General features: G+C 36.5%; 1 protein-coding gene across 2 annotated transcripts in view; it reads left to right on the plus strand.

Annotated features, from left to right (window-relative positions):
- Positions 1-19,843: 19,843 nt before the first annotated feature.
- The window catches only part of ABO6 (DEA(D/H)-box RNA helicase family protein), a 54,822-nt gene continuing 51,500 nt past the window's right edge, over positions 19,844-23,165 (plus strand). The window contains exons 1-2 of one of the 2 annotated variants that reach the window (XM_082915464.1): positions 19,848-20,240; positions 23,109-23,147. Coding sequence is in view for 1 of the 2 variants with exons in the window: in XM_082915463.1 (XP_082771589.1) it covers positions 19,950-20,240 (291 nt within the window). In the remaining variant the exon portion in view is untranslated. Of the gene's footprint in view, positions 20,241-23,108; positions 23,148-23,165 lie in introns of both variants that reach the window. The other variant, XM_082915463.1, reaches the window with a different exon arrangement.

The following is a 23,165-nucleotide window of genomic DNA, read 5'->3' on the forward strand; positions in this document are numbered from 1 at the left end:
TAAAAAGAAATATTTTTATTGGTTTATCAAAATAAAGTATTTTTAATTTGAAACATATACTGTCATTATATAATTTTAAATAAAGTATTTTTATTTATTTGGTTTTTTATTTTTTGGAATAAATTGAAATGTTTTTTTTTTTTGTAATATTATAGCATCAATGGATTTTATTTTTTTGGTTCTAATATTATAAAATTAATAGATTAAAATCTAATTGTAAGTGAAATTCAACAATCTATTTCAAAGAATTGTTTCAAGTTAAATGAGCTTCCAAATAAAGAAAGTAATATTATTTATATGATTTATAAATTTATATTTTATTTATAATGAAATATTAATGTTTTTTGTTTTTTTATTCAAGAGGGTACTATCATTTTATTTTGTTATGTTTTTTTTATAAATTAGTTAATTTCATTATTTCAAATGTGAGAACATTTTTGTCTATGTACAAAAATATCTGAGTTTCATCATATTTATTTCTATTTATGTTTTACATTCTCCTATACAAATGAAGATAGTTAAAATAATTAAATACATTGGGCACATGTTAAAAAGACGCTTGTCATAATGTGCTTAAGCCTTGAAGTCCCATGGGATTTGCTAATTAAGGTCCGTTTGACCAGAGGTGAATTGGCTAAAATATTTGGCTAAAAAGACTACTAAAAAAAATCAAAAATCAAAAAGTTAACAAATTCAACCCTATTAGCGTCTATTTGGGAAGAGACTTTTTGGGCTTTTTTTGGCTAAAATAGCCACAAAAGATAAAATAAGCTATTTTAGTCACAATAAACAAAATATCACATTCAACCCATAATCCTTACACTCTTCTCTCACAAAAAAAGTCAAAAAAGTCAAAAAGTCAAAAAGTCCTTCCCAAACCAAACTTTTTAGCTCAGGCTAAAATAGTTAAAAAAGCCAAAAAAACCAACCCACTTCCCAAACAAAGTCTAAGTAAAAGATCACATCATATATATCAATCATTTTTTTCCTCACAACTATTTATTCAATTAAAAAAAAATTCCAAACACATTAATTTTTTTCACCTCATAAAAGACCAAAACATTAAAAAGCTACTAAAAAAATAAAGTTCCCAAAAGGGTACTAAAATGTGATAATGTAGGATTTTACAAAATAAACGGTTCGAATCATCGAAACGGAACTTGTGATGGGCTCTATAGGCTCCTCAAGTTCTCTCTTATTGAGATCTGAATATGAGAAAAATCCAAAGTAATTATATGTTGGATCTGATTAACGAATGTTTCAAGGCACAGGGACTATAAGAACAACAACAACGTAAAAGATCATGTTATCTCTATTTATCTAATTGTCATTTATCTGTTCACGTGTCACTCATTTGTCCAAATTATCACCACAACTGTCGATGACTTTTCCGATGATGGTCCTGTGACTATCTAGCGACAGTCGAGTGATTGTGGTGTGTAAGGGTATAACTACACAAGAGTGAAAATAAAAATAAATAAATAAATCTTCAAAACAATAATTTGTTTTTTTTTTCCACCAAAACCTTTTATTATTATGTCCTTATCAATAAAATAAATTAATCATTGACCTAATGCCGCATATACCCATCAAAATAGACTTTTCACCAATTTTTTCATTCCAATTGTCATAAAAACTGAATTAAATTAACCAAAATGTTAAAGACCCTAAAAAATTTATTAAAATTTCTACTAAATGTCTCACGTAGGTGTGGAATCTACATGGGACCTGCATGGTATGGGTCCTACGTGAGACATTTAGTAGAAATTTTGATAAATCTTTTAAGATCTCTAATATTACTCTTAAATTAAACATTCAACTATAAAAGTCTAACACACAATGACAAACATACAATAATAAAACGAACAAATGCAAGGATGAAAGACACACGCATGAATTGGGAGAGTCCATCCTTGAGCTCCAAACAAAGTGCAAGACTCTTGACCAACAAGCTAGTTCTTTGTTTCATACTTTTGCGAAGTGGGTTTATTAGTAGAAAGAAGAATCTCCAATGTCCACCCATTAATTACTATGTATTGCACCACTGGCATTGGACCCAAAAGAAAAATATTTTGAATATTGAATAAATTTGAATATTTTGAATGTTTATATTTTTAAATTTGAAATCAGGAATTAGAATTTTGAAATTATGCTTGTGAATGAAAATGTCTATATTTTGAATATTGAATAAACCAACGTACATTTGTTGAATTGGAAATTGTTTTTTTTTGCTTGTGAAGAGGAATTAAAAGGAAATTAGGGTTTTAAAAGTAATTTTTTTTAATTAAGAATTGCGATTAAAAAATCCAAAATTCATATATTTAATTTTGACTCTATTTTATTAAAAAGAAATATTTTTATTGGTTTCTCAAAATATTTAATTTTGACTCTATTTTATTAAAAAGAAATATTTTTATTGGTTTATCAAAATATTTAATTTTGACTCTATTTTATTGAAAAGAAATATTTTTATTGGTTTCTGAAAATATTTAAATTTGACTGTATTTGATTTAAAAAAAAAAAATTGGTTTAATTTCGTTTGGTTTATTTCACTATATTTGGGGTCAAGCAGCCAAAATATGATTAAAACATTTAATGAGCTGAATTTGTAATACATATAATAGTATTCTAGTACAAATTAAAATTTTATGAGAAAACTGAAGAAAATTTGAGAAAGTTTTTGAAATGGGTATTGAACGAACTGACTTATCGTCTTTTTCACTTTGTGATTGTCCACTACCATTGAAAAGGAAAATCTACTTTGTAATAAATTTAGAGTAGTTACAATATATGCATGACAAGAGTAATAAATTATTTTAATTAATAGTCCATAGCAATTTCGTACGTAAGAAGGGGAAAAAAAAAATTGGCACTTTGATGGGTAAGCATGTGTTTTGTAATACCAAATAATTGGTACGGATGGCCCGATAGATTCACATGGATAACTATCCAAAATGTAGTCCATACATTTAACCACCAACTTCAATTTAATTATCTGTAATTTTTTGCCATTATAAATTATTTCTGTAATTATTTTTTTGTTTTTGTATGTGTAAGAAAAAAAATGAGTAAATAAATTTAATTTTTTTCTTACTTTTCAGAACGATCCAAAATGATCCAAAATCAAGTTTTCTTACTTTTCAGAACGATCCAAAATGATCCAACATGGAAACACTTCAAATAATTTTTCAGTTTCTAGTATCCAGGTTTCAACTTTCAGTGGCTCAATAACACCTAGAAAAGTCAGAGGTTTCATCTTGTTAAATTTCTGAGTCAACCCGATAATGTCATTAATTATCAGTTCCACTTGCACTGAAGAAGGCGAAAGAGGTAGTTGTTGTCTCTGTTGTTATCTCATGGACTCGGTTAAAGCTTCTAACATTCTTTCCATTCTGCCATCAAAGGATTCAATCACATCATCACTTCTTGTTCTCTCCATTTGCTATAGGTAAATAGAGCACTAATAAACATAGGCAAATAGCTCGTTTATAGTTTTGACAATGCTCAATTTCATTTCATGTCTAATTGTTTCAGACATGTCGTATAATTTCACATACACTAACACATGCTGATGTAATGCCCCTAATTCTGTCTAGGACATCTAGTAGCTTATATGGACTCATGTGTACGGTATAACTCGTGCTCTGATACTACTCTATCACGACCCAAACCCGCTACTATAGGTATGACCGGCCAGTAATCCTAAGATTACCGAATGCCACTTAAATAGATTTACAAAATTAGGGGTTGGCGGAAGCAAATATCATAATTATTCTGTCCATAGAGGTGTGCAGACATATATGCATGAAAAGAGTAATAAATTATTTTAATTAATAGTCCATAGCAATTTCGTACGTAAGAAGGGAAAAAAAAAATTGGCACGTTGATGGGTAAGCATGTATTTTGTAATACCAAATAATTGGTACGGATGGCCCGATAGATTCACATGGATAACTATCCAAAATGTAGTCCATACATTTAACCACCAACTTCAATTTAATTATCTCTAATTTTTGGCCATTATAAATTATCTGTGTAATAATTTTTTTGTTTTTGTATGTGTAAGAAAAAAAAGGAGTAAATAAATTTAATTTTTTTTTTACTTTTCAGAACAATCCAAAATGATCCAAAATCAGTTTGTTGTTTTAATTTTATAAGAAAGCCTCTATGCCCTCTACAAAATGGACGAGGGTTACTAGTTCACATAGGAAATAACTTTGTCATTAAGGTCCGTAATGGCACAAGTTGGAGCAAATCAAATTAACTTATATTTTCCATAAATCTGAACAATTACATCACCAGGTTAAAAAAATCTCTCTCAATGTTTGCACCCTGTATTTTATATTGTCCAAATCAATCGCGTCACCCTCTACTAAATATCTCTCAACCTATTTTATTTTTCGCCACTAATTCGAAAGAATTAAGACAACAACTATACTTCTTGTTATGTGTTTTTTAGATGAAGACAATAGAGCAATGACAACAAAGAACATTCACGTTGAAAAGATAAGAGTCTTCACATACGAAGTAAATGAGACACAATATATAACTCCACGTATAGATGAAATCTCAGCTGTTCTGTTATACGAATAAAAATAAGTGAACAAAATGAGAAAATAAACAGTAATAATCAAGTTGAGACACAAATATATAGTTGACAAAATACAAATTGAATTAATGTTTCACCTCTACAGTTCCTTCAACCCTGGAAAATATAAATTGATAAAAAATTAGAGGGTTGCTTTTATTTGTGGCTTCTGCAAATTTTAATGTTTATTTTACAAGTACAATTCGATATATGTATATTGTTGATATTTTAATATTTATTGTTTCATTGAAGCAAGTATATGGCAACTGTTCCAATTATCTTTTACTGGGGGGGGGAAACATAATTCGGGATCCCGATGAAGGTGTGTCATATGATGCTGAGCCGAAAGGGATATATATGGTGCAACTTGGCACCACACTTGGCAATTTGGAGGAGATGTTTATGTCCAAGGTCGCAAGTTACGGGGAAACAGTCCGATTGATCTTCAAATGTAGATATCCTTATCGCCAGTGGCAAGCAACCAGCAAATACAAAATATTACCGATAAATGACGATGAGGCGTTGAACACCGTTTTAAGTATCGGTGGAAATTTCGAACCACCAAATTGTTTGGAAGTGTACATTCAGAAAGAGGTTGTACAGAATCTTCCGAATGTAACACAGATGGAATCGCATCCGTTCACTACATTGCTGACACATGGGGTTGACACGACAGCATTTCAGTCTCCTATGTATGAATCAAATGAATGTTATGCAGCTGGCTACACACAACAGACATTTCATGGCCATGGTGGAGAATCAAGTTCACATGGTGGATACGAGACTGAATTTCACAATAACACCCAAGATGTGCCCACCTATAGCCATCATACGACTCTAGTTGAAGTTGCTGGTAATATGGCTGAAACGGTTAATTTTGTGCAGTTTGCTGACAGTGACATGTACGGTCCTGATGTCGCCCTAGACAATGATGAGAATGAAATGTGTGATGAAGAAAATTTATTGGGCGGATCAGATGATGATGATGATGAAGAAGATGATGTCGACGCTCCCGTTGATATTCAGAATGCCCCCATTCCACCTAGACCTGAAATCCCTTTCTTTGAAAACATTCACATGGGTGGTGATTTTGACATTAGTAACCGCGATGTCGTTCCCCGTAACCGAATCTGGAATGCTGAAAATCCAGAGTTGGACAAAGGGATGGTTTTCGTTGATAAGAAGCAACTCGTACATGCTGTGAAATTGTACCATGCAACAAATAATCGAGAGTACAAAGTCGTAACCTCCAAGCGAGACGTTTGGGTGTGTGCTTACAAGCACGACTGTAGATGGTGGTTGCATGCATCTCTTAGTAAGAGACATGGGCTTTTTGAAATAAAGCAGTATAGGGGTCCTCACCATTGTTTATACCCACGAACGAACAGGGACCACACAAATATTAGCTCCAGTTACATTGCTTCTCATCTTTTGGGACAAGTTGCGGTGAGTATACAAAATAAATGTTTACATTTATATACACATTGTTTATTTAAAGTGTTCACACCAAAATTGTGTCTTTAAAGTGTTCACACCAAAATAATCTGACTCATAGGTATTGTTGTATGCAGAACGAACCTGATATGCCCATTAAGAATGTCATCGAAGACATAAAAAAATCCATGAACTATACTATACATTACAAGAAGGCGTGGCATGCAAGGGCAAAGGCAATTCGAATGGTATTCGGAGATTGGGATGAATCATATATGATGTTGCCTAAATTCATGTATGCATTACAAACATCTAATCCTGGTACCATCGTGCAATGGAAGCATAGATATACCGGAAATACAACCATTATGCCCGTCTTCCACTTTGTTTTTTGGTCTTTCAAACCCGTCATCGATGGATTCAGACATTGTAGGCCTATTATAACCATAGATGGTACATTCTTATACGGGAAATACACTGGTGTGTTGCTTGTAGCAACGATTGTCACCGCCAATGGCAAAGTACTACCGCTTGCATTTGCTGTTGTCGACAAGGAGAGTTTGGAGTCTTGGTCGTTCTTCATTTCAAATATCAAGGAACATATTGTCATGGACCGACAGGGAGTGACTTTGATATCCGATCGAGCTGAGAGTATTTTAGCTGCTGTGAGGCGGCATTGGTTGAATCCCTCGCTCCAATTTGTTGGATATCATCGGCACTGCCTTCGACATGTTTGTAGTAACTTTAACACTACGTTCAGAAATAAGGAGCTGAAACAACTTCTATGGAAAGCAGGAAGTGCTCATCAACGACGAAAGTGTAATGGTTACTTACAACAAATACAGGCTATTGACCAAGAAGCCATCACTTGGGTTTACAAGATGAATCCTGATGAGTGGGCCCTTTCGTATGACGGTGGACATCGCTGGGGGGTATTGACTAGCAATGATGCAGAGTGCTTCAATAGCGTCTTGAAAGGTGCAAGGAACTTACCTATCTCAGCTATGGTAGAATTTACATTTCGGCGGCTTGTAAAATATTTTGACGAGATGGGAGCCCAAGCTGAACTAGATGTACGAAATGAGTTCCAATACCCTAGACAGATGCAAAAAACTATTGAGGATGGCATCGCAAGGGCAAATACTTTCAAGTTGATATCATATGACAGGTTAGTTTGTAATATAAATGAAATTATTGTTATTATGTTGTCAATTTAACTACACCTAAAAACATGAACTTCATTAGTTTCTACTATAATTTTTTTATAGGCCACGCCGTGTGTTTGAGGTGCAAACATCTTTTCGCCATGGACGAGGTCGCAATACACAAATTGTGCGGATGAATCAACCCACGTGCAGTTGTGGGAAATATGAGATACGACACTATCCATGTTCTCATATGCTCGCTGTAATGTCTGAATGCGGTGACAATCCATTCGAGTACGTTGATCCAGTATATAGGCTTCCTGTATACATGAGGGTTTGGGAAACTAAATTCAATCCAATACCGCATCAAGATTATTGGGCTGATCCGCAGTGGACTTTAATGCCTAATGTACTGCGTCTGCGACAAGTGAAACGGGGTCATGCATCTATGTCTCGTATTCCGAATGAGATGGACATATCAGATAGGCGTTTCACCGCTCGTTGCAGTGAGTGCCAGCAGACAGGTCATGACAGGCGAACATGTCCGGCGCGACTTGGTCGATGAAGACTATGTAATACTTACATATTGTAATAGATCTTTTTGTAATTCTTTATTTGTAATAGATCATTTTCTTTTCTTTTGTAATTCATTATTTGTAAACGGGGTCATACATGTAATAGAACATTTTTTATTTGTAATAGATCATTTCTGTTGTTTAATTCTTTATATATTGTAATTGTTTTATTTGCTTGACGAAATTTACAACTATCATAGTTTTTATTCTCTACTTCATTCAAAATGTTTATTACAGAATTTTGTGAATTACATGTACGTAATTTACATGTACGTAATTTACAAATTTTTTACTTTATTGCAAAACAAAAATTACAAAATCAATAATGAAGTTGTCGAATATGCTATAAATGTAACGAATTTTGTCAAATATGTCAAAATCAATAATGACGTTATGTCAAATATGCCAAAATCAATAATGAAGTTTTGAAAAAAAAAATGATCATTCCATTTTGTTTGTAAATATTGACATACAAAAACTATCCACATGTTATTGGTCATTATTAAGCTTATGTAACTGATATCGTAAAATGACTTTGTAAAAGATTTTTATATTAGTCCGAAGCATAGATAACAATAGGTTATGTTGAATTGCTTATCATATTTAATGGGCACATAATATGCAAAATTTTGATTTTAGTTAATTGCTTCCATGTTAATGGCACACAAATTTATACTTTTAAAATAATCGACCACATTTATTTTTCAAGTCGTCATGTACATAATAATTTCAGCTTAATTGATATAGTTAAATTACATGCTCACCAATACAGTTTTTCAAAATGTATTTGTTTTTCAACTGTACAGGCTTCATGGCACATCTACCTGATGAGGTCCCCCTTTTGAGTCATCCACATCGGGCTGACAGTATATGGGAGGACCCGGTATGCAATAACGTTTGTTGGACTTTACGCGTACAATGAAAATACACTGCATTTTGTTTTTCATTTCCTTGATAATGCTATAATTTAAAATACTCATTCTGTTATACAGGACCAGTCACGCACCGTGGTGGCATGCCGACGGGGAGATTCCGGCCTGTGGGATCGTCCATTGGACCATAGAGTCTTGCAGTGTCTACTACGCGCGGGATTCTATGGTGTATATCGTATAGGCCATATCAGACTGGACCACCCACTCATTACTGCTCTCGTCGAGAGATGGCGCACAGAGACTCATACATTTCATTTCCCGACCGGTGAGGCCACCGTCACATTGCAGGACGTATCTGTCCTATACGGTCTACGGATTGATGGGCGAGCAGTTACTGGACTTGACCCATCATTGACGACGGAGCAGTGGATAGCGCTATGTGCTGAGCTATTGGGAGTAGCACCTACACCTGCAGACTTACAGGCAGGTAGAGTGCGGGTGAGGTGGCTGTCGGAGCATTTTCAGGGCGATTTTCCAGATGATGCTGCAGATGAATTAGTACAGCAGCATGCGCGAGCATATATTCTGTGGCTTATTGGGGGGGTACTTCTCCCTGATAAGTCACAGAACCTGCTCAAGCTGATGTATTTGCCACTATTGAGAGACATTGACATCATCGGCCAGTACAGCTGGGGCGCCGCGGCTTTGGCATGCTTGTATAGGATGTTATGTCGAGCCACTCAGGTGGGTGTGACTCAGATCGGAGGACCCCTTGTCTTGCTACAGGTTAGTAAGAATTTTATTACATGTCAATTCATATTGTATGGCATATATCAGTATTGTAATTGCGTTCAAACTATTGCAGATTTGGGCGTGGGAGAGATTGATTCGCATTGCCCCGGCTAGGCGGCAACTAGTTGCTCCTGGTGAGGTTCCCATCGGGCAGGGAGACATGCAGATGCCGGCCGGACCTCGAGGTAGCCGATGGAGGGTTGACATGAGCCACGAGGTCGTATCGACCCACGTAGTGGTCGTGTATAGAGACCAGCTTGACCGGATGATAGACGGCGAGGTATCAAATTTAAATACCTAAATTTTAATTGTCATATGGACTGTATACGTTTATGACCGATTTTTAATAGACTTGTCGTTATTGTAGTTTATCTGGCAGCCTTATGCTGATGTCCTCCACACGCTCCCAGACTACTGCCGCCTAGGTGAGGATATATGGATGGCGAGAGTACCACTCATTTGTTATGACGTGGTTGAGTGGCATCTCCCTGATCGTGTCCTCCGACAGTTTGGTCGGGTCCAGGCCGTGCCTGTAACGCCCTCAAAATAATAACATTAAACCCATCAGATAAGACAAGCATTTACATATAAACTAACCACATTCCTTTATTTCATTGAGTTTCATTACATAAGTATTACATGTTAACATCAAAACAAAATGCCCTACGGGCTTACAGCTTTCCAAGTTAACACTTGGTTTCATCAAAAGAGTACTAACTCGTTTACACATTAAGCCCTTGGCTTGAAGTTACATGTAATACATCAAAAGTAAAACAACTACACTATGTCCGCCTCTAGCCTCCCAAGCTATGTCCTTGGAGGTGGCATGCTTCCTGTACCTGAAAATGATATTCCCATATAGGGTGAGCCACAGCCCAGTAGAAATACACTAAACCAACCATGGACAATGACTAAAACATTAGCAATTGATAGTTGGTCAACACTGATACAATCACATAAATTACATATTTATGTCAACGACTTACAAGTCCCAATTACTCTTCATTTTCCCTTTTTCAACAGATAAGCATGCTAGCTCTATCATCATTTCCACAGATATGTATAAAAACTATATCTCACATTCAGATAAGCATAAAAGCTATATCCACATTCTCAACAGATATGTATATCAACAATATCCACAGATAAGCATACAAGCTGTATCCACACTTCACAACAGATATGTATATCAACAATATCCACAGATAAGCATACAAGCTGTATCCACACTTCACAAAGATAAGCATATGAGCTCTATCTTCACTTCTCTAGACAAGCATATGAGCTCTGTCTACGGAGTTCATCCCCTATCTCCTCCCAATACCTATCCGGTTTAGAGGTACATCCCCTATCTTCCCCTAAACCGCGGAGTACATCCCCTATCTCCTCCTCTACACATAACGTATATAAACACATTGGTTCTATATACAATCACACAATACACACAATTAATGTATTCTATCAACCGTCAAGTTCCATGACACATTCCATTGATTAGTTTCCGTTTACCTAATCATCATGCATTGTCTACAACAATCTCGACTATCCTCCACCGATAGCCCAAAGCAGTTATTTCTAAAACAGAAAATAAATGCACAAATGGATATTCAATCAACATTTCATTTCCTCATTTCTCACCAATTAATTATCCCAATTAATTAAACAATGTAATTAGGCCATTTTCCATAATTACCATTTCAACCCTTAGGTCCCATTTTCATCAATGATTCAACAATCATTCCATTTTTCTATGCCAAACATGCATCTAGGTTTATTATGAATAAAACCCCAACTTTTGTAAAATTACACAAAAGCCCCAAACTTTCACAAAATTACCAAACCAAGCCCAACATCTCAAAATACCAAAATTTAAAGACAAAACCCATAGAGAGGAGTAGGTTATCCCTACCTCAAATTCGGAGTCCCAAAGGAGAAGACGACAAAACCCAACGTGCTCCAAAACCCGAGATTTTCAGATTAAAATGAAGCCCTCGACGATCAACAACTTTTTTGTAAAGGCCAAAGGTGAGTAAATCACTCCTACTAGATCAAAACCTAGAGAGAAGGTAGAGTCTAGAGTGAGAGGCTCAACAATGGTGATTTTGGAAAAGTAAGAGAGAGAAGAGAAAGTGAAAAAGTGATTTAAAGAGTCACAAATTCGGGACTTTAACCCAGGTCTCCGCTCGAGCGTAAAACACCCCGCTCGAGCGGCCACTCACAGACTTCCGCTCGAGCGGCCAACCTCCCGCTCGATCGCAGAATGCACTCGCCCAGCACTTTTGCAGAACCAGGCCTCCGCTCGAGCTCCCAACCCTACGCTCGAGCGGCACTCAGACAACCCCGCTCGAGCGGCCAATACCACGCTCGAGCGTACAACGCTGCACAGGAAAATACTGAATGGGTGTAATCTACGCTCGAGCGCCAACACCTCCGCTCGAGCGTACAGGCCAAAAATCTGGGCAACTAGTTTTGGTTTCTAAACTCAACCAACTTGTAACAAACCCGCTCAACACATCCTATAACTCAAATACAAAGTAAGAAAGGATGCAAACAAGATAATAAACAACTACCAACATCCACGGACACATGTCCGGATCACTATACAACAAGGGTAAACCCGGGATCGCTATAGTGCCGGATCGATGTGACACCGAGTGGTGGTTGCATGCGACGGATAGACGTGGCCGAGCCAGCACTGACTGGAGTCAGCATCATATGCGATACATACAGTTGTGGGATGCCCGTCGCGACACTATTGTACAGGCTGACTGGAGCGATGGGGTCCTCCCCTCTCCCGACCCTTACATGTTGTGGTATCGGCGACATACACACCTACTTGTTGGTAATCCGAGCCACCTGTCCGAGGCCGGATATCAGGGAGTTGGGCCTTCTCTCGAGTCATTGGTGAGCAGCGTACTATATCTCCGATAATTGTTAACTATAGCCTAATATAGCCTAATATATCTATTTTTTTCAGTCAACTGTAGCCTAATATATCTATTTTCAGTCAACTATAGCCTAATATATCTATTTTTTTTACAGGTGGTTCGAGCTGGGAGGTCATATCACTTGGTTGAGGACGCTATTTTCAGACGTGATGGACAGCTTGGTCTGCAGGCCCTTGTAGAGATCAGAGAGTTATTGTACGAGGGGATCCAGCATGCCCATCGGGTAGATCGTCTGCATTTTGGGGACTACGGTGTACACACTGCAGCAGCTGCTCCAGACACATCAGTCCCATCCACGTCAGTGCCTTCCAGTTCAGCGCCAGCCACAGCAGGTCCTTCGACTTCAGTCACCCCACCACATGATACCCCATACATTTCTCCATATTCCCCACACGTACATCTTACCCAGCATGCTGACCCTGACCCTGATTGGTCACCGCCCCGCTTCATACATGATGTTATTACCCCACCCACCCAGTTACATCCTACTTTTCTGGGGAGTACTTCGACCGCCCCTCGGTTCATGCATGATGTTGCTACCCCACCCACCCAGTTACCACCTGCTTTTATGGGGACTACTTCGACCGCGCCCAGGAGTACACATGATGCAGTTCTCACTGACATCTCACACATTGATGATGAGGGCCATATTGAGCCCCCCCCAGAGCGCGAGGGAGAGGTTATGGTCATGGGGGACGTCGCGGCCGAGGTCGGGGTGCGGGCAGAGGCAGAGGTCGTGGTCCAGCTGCAGATCGTGATACAGTTGCACCAGACGAGGGAGTGGGAGTTTCACAGCTCACAGCAGTATATGATCTACAGGCACAGGCAGGATCAGGGGCATCAGATGCAGGAGAGGGGGGGTCACACTCACACTCACAGGCTCCACAGGCAGTCAGTGGAGGGCAGCATGCAGGGGAGAGAGTGCCAGATATTCAGAGAGTCTACCGTAGGAGACCGAGGAGGGAGATCCACGGTCAGGGTTGTGGGACTGGGGGCAGGTTAGGGCATTAGCGGTTGCGATATGGACTATATAGGTTTTTTTTTTTCTTTTTTTTGTTTGTATGTGTCAAACTTGTACAGCTGATGTAAGTGTCATACTTATTTATTCGCAATTATCATTTCACAATTTTTTATTCTTATTTATATTGATGAATCACACAAATCTGTTTCACATCTCTACCCCTCTCTCATTATCCGTAATTTAGGAGAACATAAATTAAAACCCCGTTTGGTTTGAACAAAACGTGTAAAGAAGCTATAAAAAATATGTTTGTTCAAGGCTAAAAATAATTGAAATATCTCGCTTTATTGATAAGTCATGGATAAGCATTACAAATTGCATGCATTACAGAAATGCCCTGGGCGTTCATCCAAACAATTTCATTCATTATCATCATCATCTGACATCTCAATATCAGATTCATACATAACATCCATGCTCCAGGCGTAGTACTGGTGTGCATCATCCATTAACCCATCTTCGGCACGCTCATTTGCGGTCTTCATTAGTTCGGACCTCTGCAAACGTTGGGTCATGCGATTAACCTCGTCGCGGATACGATGCAATGCCCTTTGCAACAACTGTGGAGTGTTAGTTGGCATACGCATGGCTAACCGGCGAGGAAATTTAAGATTAACTTCACGGCATAGCTCAACGAGAACGTTTGCTCGAGTTTTGCGAAATTCCCACTCAGCTCTCATGGTATTGACGGTGGCACGTGAGTAATGCAAATTTGGATTTAATGGGTATTGAAATTCATCTCCATCTGCAACCCAATAGCGACCCATTGCTGAATATAGATCAACCACCGTATATGTCATGATCATATCGGTAGAAATAGCTGTAAAACTTTTGTTGTGGTATGCTACGATATTTATACCATATACACACATGGTAGCTGTGTGTATGCAATTTCCTGTTCGATCACATGCATGCCACTGACCTTATCCAGTGCATACGGCTGTCAGGACTTGACTTTGTGCAGTCATGAACGAATCAACGGCCTGTAGCATCGGCTATTGTGCCGCAGATGCAGCGATGCCTGTGACTTTGTGCATAATTGCAATGGGCACAGTACGTAGGAGGTATGTGACTTTGTGCAGCGATGCAGGGATGCATCTGACTTTGTGCAGTGATACAGTGATGCGTGTGACTTTGTGCATCACTGCATCACTGCATGTGACTTTGTGCAGTGATGTAATGTTGCATGTCACTTTATGCAGCGATGCAGTAATGCATGTGACTTTCTTACTTTGCCATGCTTGTATACGTTGTGACTTTTTTCTTGACATTACGTGATGCATGTGACTTCTGCAGTGCAACTTACATGCTTTGTTTTTTCCGCACATTTCAGAATTCATCTAAGTCACATTATTATGACTGTGAAAAGAAGCAGAAATGCTATTATGTTGGTAAAAAAATATGATGGACGATTGTGTAATGACAATAAAAATCGGATGACTGTGAAGTTCATTAACTGAAAATAAGATAAAATATAGGCACCAACGTTCCAATCGTGTTTACCTAGCAGGTGACCATTTTCTTATGTTGGTGAGAAAAACAATGATAGTTTATGAACAATATTACTTGAATACAAAGAAAATTTCATTTTTCGATTTCATTTATAATTTCTCGAAAACACTTATACGTACTGAAATCGTCAATTCCAAGTGAGTACTTATTGTATTACAAAAGTAAGCATGACAAAATAGTTTCATGTGCCGATGTGACAACTCACTGCATTTTGTTTTATTTGACAACGCACTGCTCGAATATGAAGGGATAGCATTGTGATTCTATGGCCTACAATTATTATTTTATCTTACAACCACGTCCGTGACTACATCACATGTACACAAAGTCACGGGTAATCAAAATTACATGAAATGAATAACATCAAATAATATCACGTGTATCACTTATTCCATAGTGCCCTAGCACCACTATCATGTCTATAAATACCCCAGTATGATGTTTGTTGAAGGCATAACAATAGTAATAGATATACAATTACTATTATTATTATTTTTTTAAATTTTATTAACAATGTCTTCAAGAGGTGCAGGAAGTTCACGCCGGCAAAGAAATCCGAAAGTGTGGCTGCTACCTCCATTTATGTATGACTACAAGAGCGAAAAGTACTCAAGTCCGAAGGATTATTATGCTGGTATCCGAGCAGAATGGGCGTTCAGGGTAACGGAGCAAGAAGGATTGTATAATGATCTACGTAACTTTGGGGCACCGGTACCTCATCGTCGTTCATTGACCATGGCTAGACGAAATGTGAGTGACTATGAAAAAGCAGTTAGCAGAATTAAGAAGGAGAACAACAGGATGTTGATGCGGAGATGTCGACATTTCATGCTTCAGCTAGCCACTGAAATGGCAGAAGCAAGCAACAGAGATTTGACAATGGTTGAGCGAAATAATGTCTTCAACAATGAAAAATATCTCTCTGACTACTACATGTCAGATGACGAATAAGAAATCAAACACCGTTATCTTTCATATGTTCGTTCCTGGAGTGTAAGACAACGTTGTTGTTGGTGTAACGTACGGATGTATTTCAAGTATTTTTGTTATGAACCTGAAGTTTATGAAATACCTACATTTATAAGTACACATTTATGAGTTCATGACTTTCTTTATTGAATTGCAATTTGTTAATGAATGTTCTGGATTAATTAATGGATTAATGTATGTTCAATTATGTGAATACTTAAAACACATAAAATAGATTAGGCAACTCGGAGAAAAGGTTCCCTTAACTGGGGCTGCTGAAATAGGGATGAAATTACAACGAATTTCAATCTCCATCAGGAAAGAAGAAAGAGTCACCTTCCAATTCTTGAAAGTCCAGTAAAAATTATGACTCCGGTAATGAATGAGGGGTTGACAAAAAACTAAACTCGGTGAATCGAACTACCGCCTTCAACAACACATAAAACATAACAGGTAGGTCGGTGAATAGCTTCCCAAATGACAAGAACAATTCAAATAGTCATACTTTTCAATGAAATACAAATAGCGGGTCGTAAGCTTCATAAGCTCCATTTTTTCACACATTGAGTAGTCAAATCGTGGAGAGACTTGTCAGTATATGCAGATAGATTGTGAAGTCATGTGACCTGGTGCACAGTCTTCGGTTTTATTGATTTGTTTATTACAGTCACAACTCATCTCTTATTTACATATGTGGGATTCTCAACTCAGAAAGTCACATGGCAACAGTGAATTCATTGATTTACCTTATTGTTAGCCTGCCTTTATTTTGTCTGTATATGCAGATGGATTGTGAAGTCATGTGACTTGGTGCAGAGTCTTTGGTTTTCTCGATTTTTTGCTCGATTTTTTTTATTACAACTCATCTGTTATTGATATATGTGAGATTCTCAACTCAGAAAGTCACATGGCAACAGTGAATTCACTGATTTACCTTAACAACAGCATGCCTTTATTTTGTCCTTATATGCAGATGGATGGTCTTTGTCATGTGAATTGGTGCACAGGCTTTGGTTTCCTCGATTTGTTGCTCGATTTTTTTTATTACAGTGACAACTCATCTGTTATTGATATATGTAGGATTCTCAACTTAAAAAGTCACATGGCAACAGTGAATTCACTGAATTACCTTACAGTCACCATGCCCTTATTTTGTTCGTATATGCAGATGGATTGTGAAGTGATGTGACTTCGTGCACATGCTTTGGTTTTCTCCATTTTTTGCTCGACTTTTTTGTTACAGTGACAACTCATCTCGCATTGATATATGCGGGATTCTCAATTTAGAAAGTCACATGGCAACAGTGAATCTACTGATTTACCTTACAGTCAGCATGCATTTACCTTACAGTCAGCATGCATATATGTGGGATTCTCATTTATCCGTTCATAATCAACTATATAAACGAGTAAAGGTGAAGACACAACCTTACAACTCAAGGTGAAGACACAACCTTACAACTCATTTCGCCCTACGAAATTATTATTCATTTGTTTTAAAAAATTAGCATGGCTACATGGTTCATAGGAGGGAGTGGGGGTCGCAGAGGTGGTAGGAACTTGCAAAGGGGTGAAAGTTCACGACGAGGAGGGGGAAGGGGAAGTGGCGATGCTGAAGATGAAACACCATTTCCTTTCTTGGATGCCTCTTGTGCTTATCATGATAGGTTTGGGAAGCGACATTTCGTCATGCCCAAGTACTATCGAGATCCATGTGGTTTGGTGGAGGATCCATCAGAAAATCAAACAGGATATGGTTATGCAAAGGCTAGACTTCTTAAGTGGCCCGCACTATTTATAGAGCGAGTGCAAAACGAAAGATTATGTCGGGAAAGAGGACTGAAGGTGCCAAAAGCACGTTCTGTTGAGATCCAAAAGGAAGATCCTGATAATGTTGATCGACTATGTCAAACACTAGAACGTGAGATTTCTCAAATGGGTCGTAGATTGGCCCGCGATATGCAGCTACTCATACTTAAGAAGGATGCCCAGAAGAACAAAACAGAACCAAATGTTGCGGCTATCAAGGCTATCATGGAGGATCCTGAACTTGTCTCTGACGCTGAGCTTTCGGATTGTTCAGACTCTGAGCCACCTGCCGATTTAAGCGCGAATTAGGTGTTAATGTCTACACTTCGGCAATATAATAACTTCCATTAATATGTAATGTCTGTGTTAGAGTAAGTATAACTGTTATGTTATGTTATGTTTATGTTTAAGTTTATGTTTATGTATTGTGTCTGTCAAATGTTACGGCTATTAATATGCAATATTAGGTCATGAATTAGGTGTTTCTCTATCTAACTGTTATGTTTATGTATTGTGTGTTCAGTTAAGAGTGTCCAGGATGTATGTAATGTGTGTTCAGTTCATGGTGTCCATAATGTATTTTTGTGGGAGAATTATGTCTGTACTACCTACGTAACTGAAAACTATTACATTTGCAACTTCAGTTATGTTGTTTTCATACCCGTAAGAGTATTTTGTAAAGTACTGACTTCGTATATTATGTATTAAGTATTATTACAAAAATGTTGAGAAAATTTATTTTAGGAGCTCTCGCTGTGGCCTTTGTCTTCTTGGCCTACTCCGCGGTGGTCTTCGCGTCTCACCCTTCGTCGTTGCTCGTCGAGTTGCACAATGTGTGGGTGTGCTTCGAACTGTACATCATGCATATCACATTCTAACCCATAACAAAGACGATACAAAAAAATAAATTTTATAAATGAAAACGGGTACAAAACGGTTTTACTAAACTGGTTTACTAAACTGATTTTCTGAATTACATTCTCACCTTCTAACCCAAAACAAAAGAATAAATATATATTTATGTTTAAATGAAAACGGCTTTCGTAAAGCCAAAATAATTTTTTAAATAACACCTTCCAACCCAAAACAAAGACAAAAAAAAAAAACAAAATTACATGAAAACGACTTTAGTAAAGCGAAAAAAAAAAAATTAATTACACAAAACAATAAGCAAAAAAAATTTTTACATGAAAACAACTTTAGTGAAGACGAAATTTTTTTTTTAATTACATTTTCTAAAACAAAACAAAGACAAAAGAAAAAATAAAAAATGTAACATGACAACGGCTTCAGTAAAGCCAAATAAATGAACATGATTGGCTTAATAATATCTACATGAATATGATTTTGAAATTATATATATGAAAAATAGTATGTAAAATTAATATATGAAAAGAGGTTTTTTTTCATATTATGTAAAATTTATGAATTACACATTCTAAACAAAAACAAAAGAAAAAAAAAAAAAACATATTTTAACATGATAATTGCTTTATGTTTTTTTCTTTTGTTTTATCTTGAAAATAGCGTTTTATTCTAACAAAGTTTATGTTAAAAACGCTGGGTGGGAAAAAAATTTCTGTTAAAATCGCTATTAGAAATAGCATTTTTTTTGAACAAAATTTGAACTGAAATCGCTATTCTGAATAGCGTTTTTTCTGCAAAATTTTTTTTGTTAAAATCGCTATTATAAATAGCGTTTTTTTGGAAATTTTTTTTTGTTAAAATCGCTATTATCAATAGCGTTTTTTGGCAACAAAATTTTGTGTGAAAAGCGCTGTTAAGAACAGCGTTTTTTATTGGGAACAGAATAACACTATAAGCGCTATTCGTAACAGCGACTTATTAATCAAAGTCGTTATTTGTAATAGCGATTTTCATGTCCATCTACTTTTGCGCTCCTAACAGTAAAAGCGCGAATAGTAATGGCGCTTTAACTTAGTTTTTGAATTCCGTCAGAAGTTGGCCTAGTTTTGGAAATACAATACAAAAATGGCTTATATTGGGAAAAGCCCCTCTTAATTTTTCTCTACAAATCAATTTTTACAATTTTTTATTACATATTTTTTTTATAAAAAGTCAAAAAATTAACCCAAATATCTATATTTTTCCCTCAACTTTTTAGTCTAGGACACCCCCAAACAAACCCAGTGGTATTTTGACTTATTTATGGAAATGCCCCCGAGTCTTCTACTTTGAACAACCTGTTCTGCATTTAACAGGTATAAACTGTAAACAGACTGCTCATCTTCACTCTGGAATAAGCCAATGCCATGCCCCCAAAATGAACTCCAAATCCAATTCGAGGCTAGGGTTTCTCTTAGCAGCAGCATGTGGCAAACAATCCTCGCTTCTTCATGCTCTCTTCTTGTCCAATCAAAGGAGGAGGTTTGCAACTGCTAGGCCAGATCAGGACTTGTTCTCGTTTCCTGCTCTTCCCACCTCCAATAACGCCTTTCCCTCTCTCTCCAGAATTTTCTCCACCTTTTTATTCTCGGGTCGCCGAGCTTTTTGCGGCTACGCCGCTGAGCAGTTCTCAGACGACGAGTATGAATGCGACTACGACAATCATAAGGTTTTTCCATCTCCTAACAACTTCCTACTATTTTTTTTACATATTATTTTCTTGGGAAACACTATGGTGCATGACATAATTTCAATTTTCTGAGCGGAGGTATTACCCGTACCAATTAGTATATTAATTACCAGCATATGCCATGACATTGTTATTTTAAAATTGTTGATCTCACCTATTATACAAAGGGTGGTGCTACATGTCCTAATTGGTATACCAACTGCAACTAATGTACCAACATAACTTATGTACCCCGCCATTATAGAAATTACAAATATTTAAAATCTCTAAAATTATGCCATGTATTCCAACGGGTGCATATAGCATTATTCTTATACAAACTATAAATATCCAAAATTTATAAAATTGTATTACATCTCGTCTTAGCATTATTCTTTTCCGAGTAATAACTAAAAAAATGTCATAATGCATAACTAAAGCACTGATGAATCATAACTAAAATAAAAAAAATTGGGTATAACTAAAGAAAAAATGGTATAATTATGATCCACTCTTTCTTTTTTTTTTTATAGGGGTGTATATTAGAATTTACCTTTTTTTGTTTAATTATATATTTTTGTCCAATGTGCTGTTTGTGTATGCATATATATGTATAGTATGAAAATGAAAATTTTATGGTATGTATGTAGTTATGAGACCTTGTGGTGGTCAAATTTTGGGTGAACTTGGTTTCGCCTGTGCTTTGTGGTATCTGGTTATGGGTGCAAGTGGGCTTGGTTTTCAGGTTTTATGGTTATTGACAAATTTATGAACAGGCGTTGTCTTGTGCCTTTGGTTATTAGGTTTTATGGTGTTTTGGTTATGAACCAATTTATGAACAGAAGTTGTCTGGTTATGAGATTTTGTCATGTTTTGTTTTGAACTCAAGTTGTCTTGGTTTTTGTGGTGTTTTGGTTATGAACCAATTTTGTGTTTTGGTTATGACTCAATTTGGTGGAAGTTATAATTATTGTGGCTAGTTTTTTGGGTGCATACCATATGCATGTTTACAAAGTGTATATAGTAGCACCTCCCATATATGTAATGTAGGGTCTGAAATTCTTTACTTGTTGTTCAATTGTGAACTTGTGTTGAATAAATGGAGGAGAACAGAAGAAAACTAGGATTCTGATTTTTGTGGTTCTTTCTATTTTGGAAAATTCAGCTCAACTTTGGAATCCGCTCTTGTTACTAATGAGAGTTTGAATCCCCTTCCGTTGCCCAGTTCAATGGCTTAGGGAGTGGCTTTTGAACCTTGAGTTTACCTTCGTGGGTTGGGTTCAAAGGGCCCTCTTGCCTAGGATGGGTTCTCGATTAGCCAAAAAAAAAAAAAAAAAAAAAGACAAATATATCAATTGCGGAGAGATTTTTGGATTTAGGGATATGGGGAGCTCACCTCAACTGAGTCAAGTAATTGTCTTAGCTTCGGTGAGAAAAAAAGGTTTCTATGGAATATGGATGTTTAATAAGGATGATCCACAAAGAGTGTGTTTTGCTGACACAGCCGGACTTTAATTGCACACTATTGTTAATGCGATCCTTATGAAAATCAAATGCAACATTCAGAATCAAAAGCTTTTTGTAATTTTGAATTTTATGATGACACGATGATGGAATAAAATGAATCTTATGTTTTTTCAAGTTTTCTTTGAAATCAAAAGTTCTTTTCTGAATTCAAAAGTTCATTTTAATATGGGATGTCTTGAATCTTGATCGATTGATTTGTTGTGTAATGAATGGTGCTGATAATAGAAAAGAGAATCCAACTAAGAAGCATGAACATAGACACTTGGATAAGACATAGACATGTTGACACGTTAATTTTCAAAATATGTAGAACATGACATTTGGATGACACGTGCAAAATATATATTCTATATATTTATTATGTGACATATATAAGGGTAAATAATTATTATGACATATATATGAATATTTAAGTTAGAGACAATAATTTTTGAAGTCAAAAGGAGGAGAATATGTTTAAATTTACGTTGTTTTTGTTTTATCTTGGGTTACCAAGTTATTTTTTTTCAAACTTGTAATGTGTTTCATGTGTGTCTAAGTGTTAGGAAGTGTCCAACGAGTGTTGTGTCGTGTCGTGTCGTGTCGGTGTTGGACACGACACGTTACCTTCTTAGAAGTGTCCGCCGTGCTTCTTAGGAATTCAGACAAAAGAATGTGTTTTATCATTCTTGTATCTGTAAGTGTTAAACATATAAGATAGAATGTGTTTTTGGCTCCTCCTAAAAACAGATATCAGGGTCTCAGATAAGAGAAATTTTGGTAGCGTTTGGTAGAGTTTTCTAAATATGATTTGAGAATAGAGTTGTATTTTGAGTTTGTGAGTTTTGGAATTATGATTTGAGTGTGGAAAATTAGTTTGGTTATGAGTTTTGAAAAGAGTTTTGGAGGGAGTTTTGAGTTTTTGAAATTAGAAAAGTTATTTGATTCAAAAACTTGCAACTCATAACCATACACAACCCAAAATTCTATTCAAAACTCATTAAAAATTAAAAAAATTTCGAAAATATTTTTTATTTACAATATAAAAATAACAGGTGCCAAAAAAAAAAAGAAAAAAAAAAAAAACCGAACACTGTTCCGGTCAACCGGCCGGATGTCCGGGTTAGCCAAATTTTCCTGCCTGGAAAGGAGTTTTCAAAAGTGGGTGTGGAATTATAATTTGAAAACTCAAAAAAAAACACCACACTCAAATTAGTGGGTGGAAATATGTTTGGAACACACAACCAAACACAGCCTTCAAGATTTTAGGTTGTTTTCTTTTCCCAAGTTTTTTTAGCCACTGTTGGTCATGCATATTTTTATACTTCTCTTGTTCTCAGTTATGTGCCTTCTCCTCTGCAGAGACTGAGATGAAGGCATACAATAGGCGCTAAAGATAGTGTAAGTCTTTTGAAACTA

Source organism: Camellia sinensis, chromosome 2 (genome assembly GCF_055761805.1).
Source record: "Camellia sinensis isolate YWXY chromosome 2, ASM5576180v1, whole genome shotgun sequence".
Lineage (NCBI taxonomy): Eukaryota > Viridiplantae > Streptophyta > Magnoliopsida > Ericales > Theaceae > Camellia > Camellia sinensis.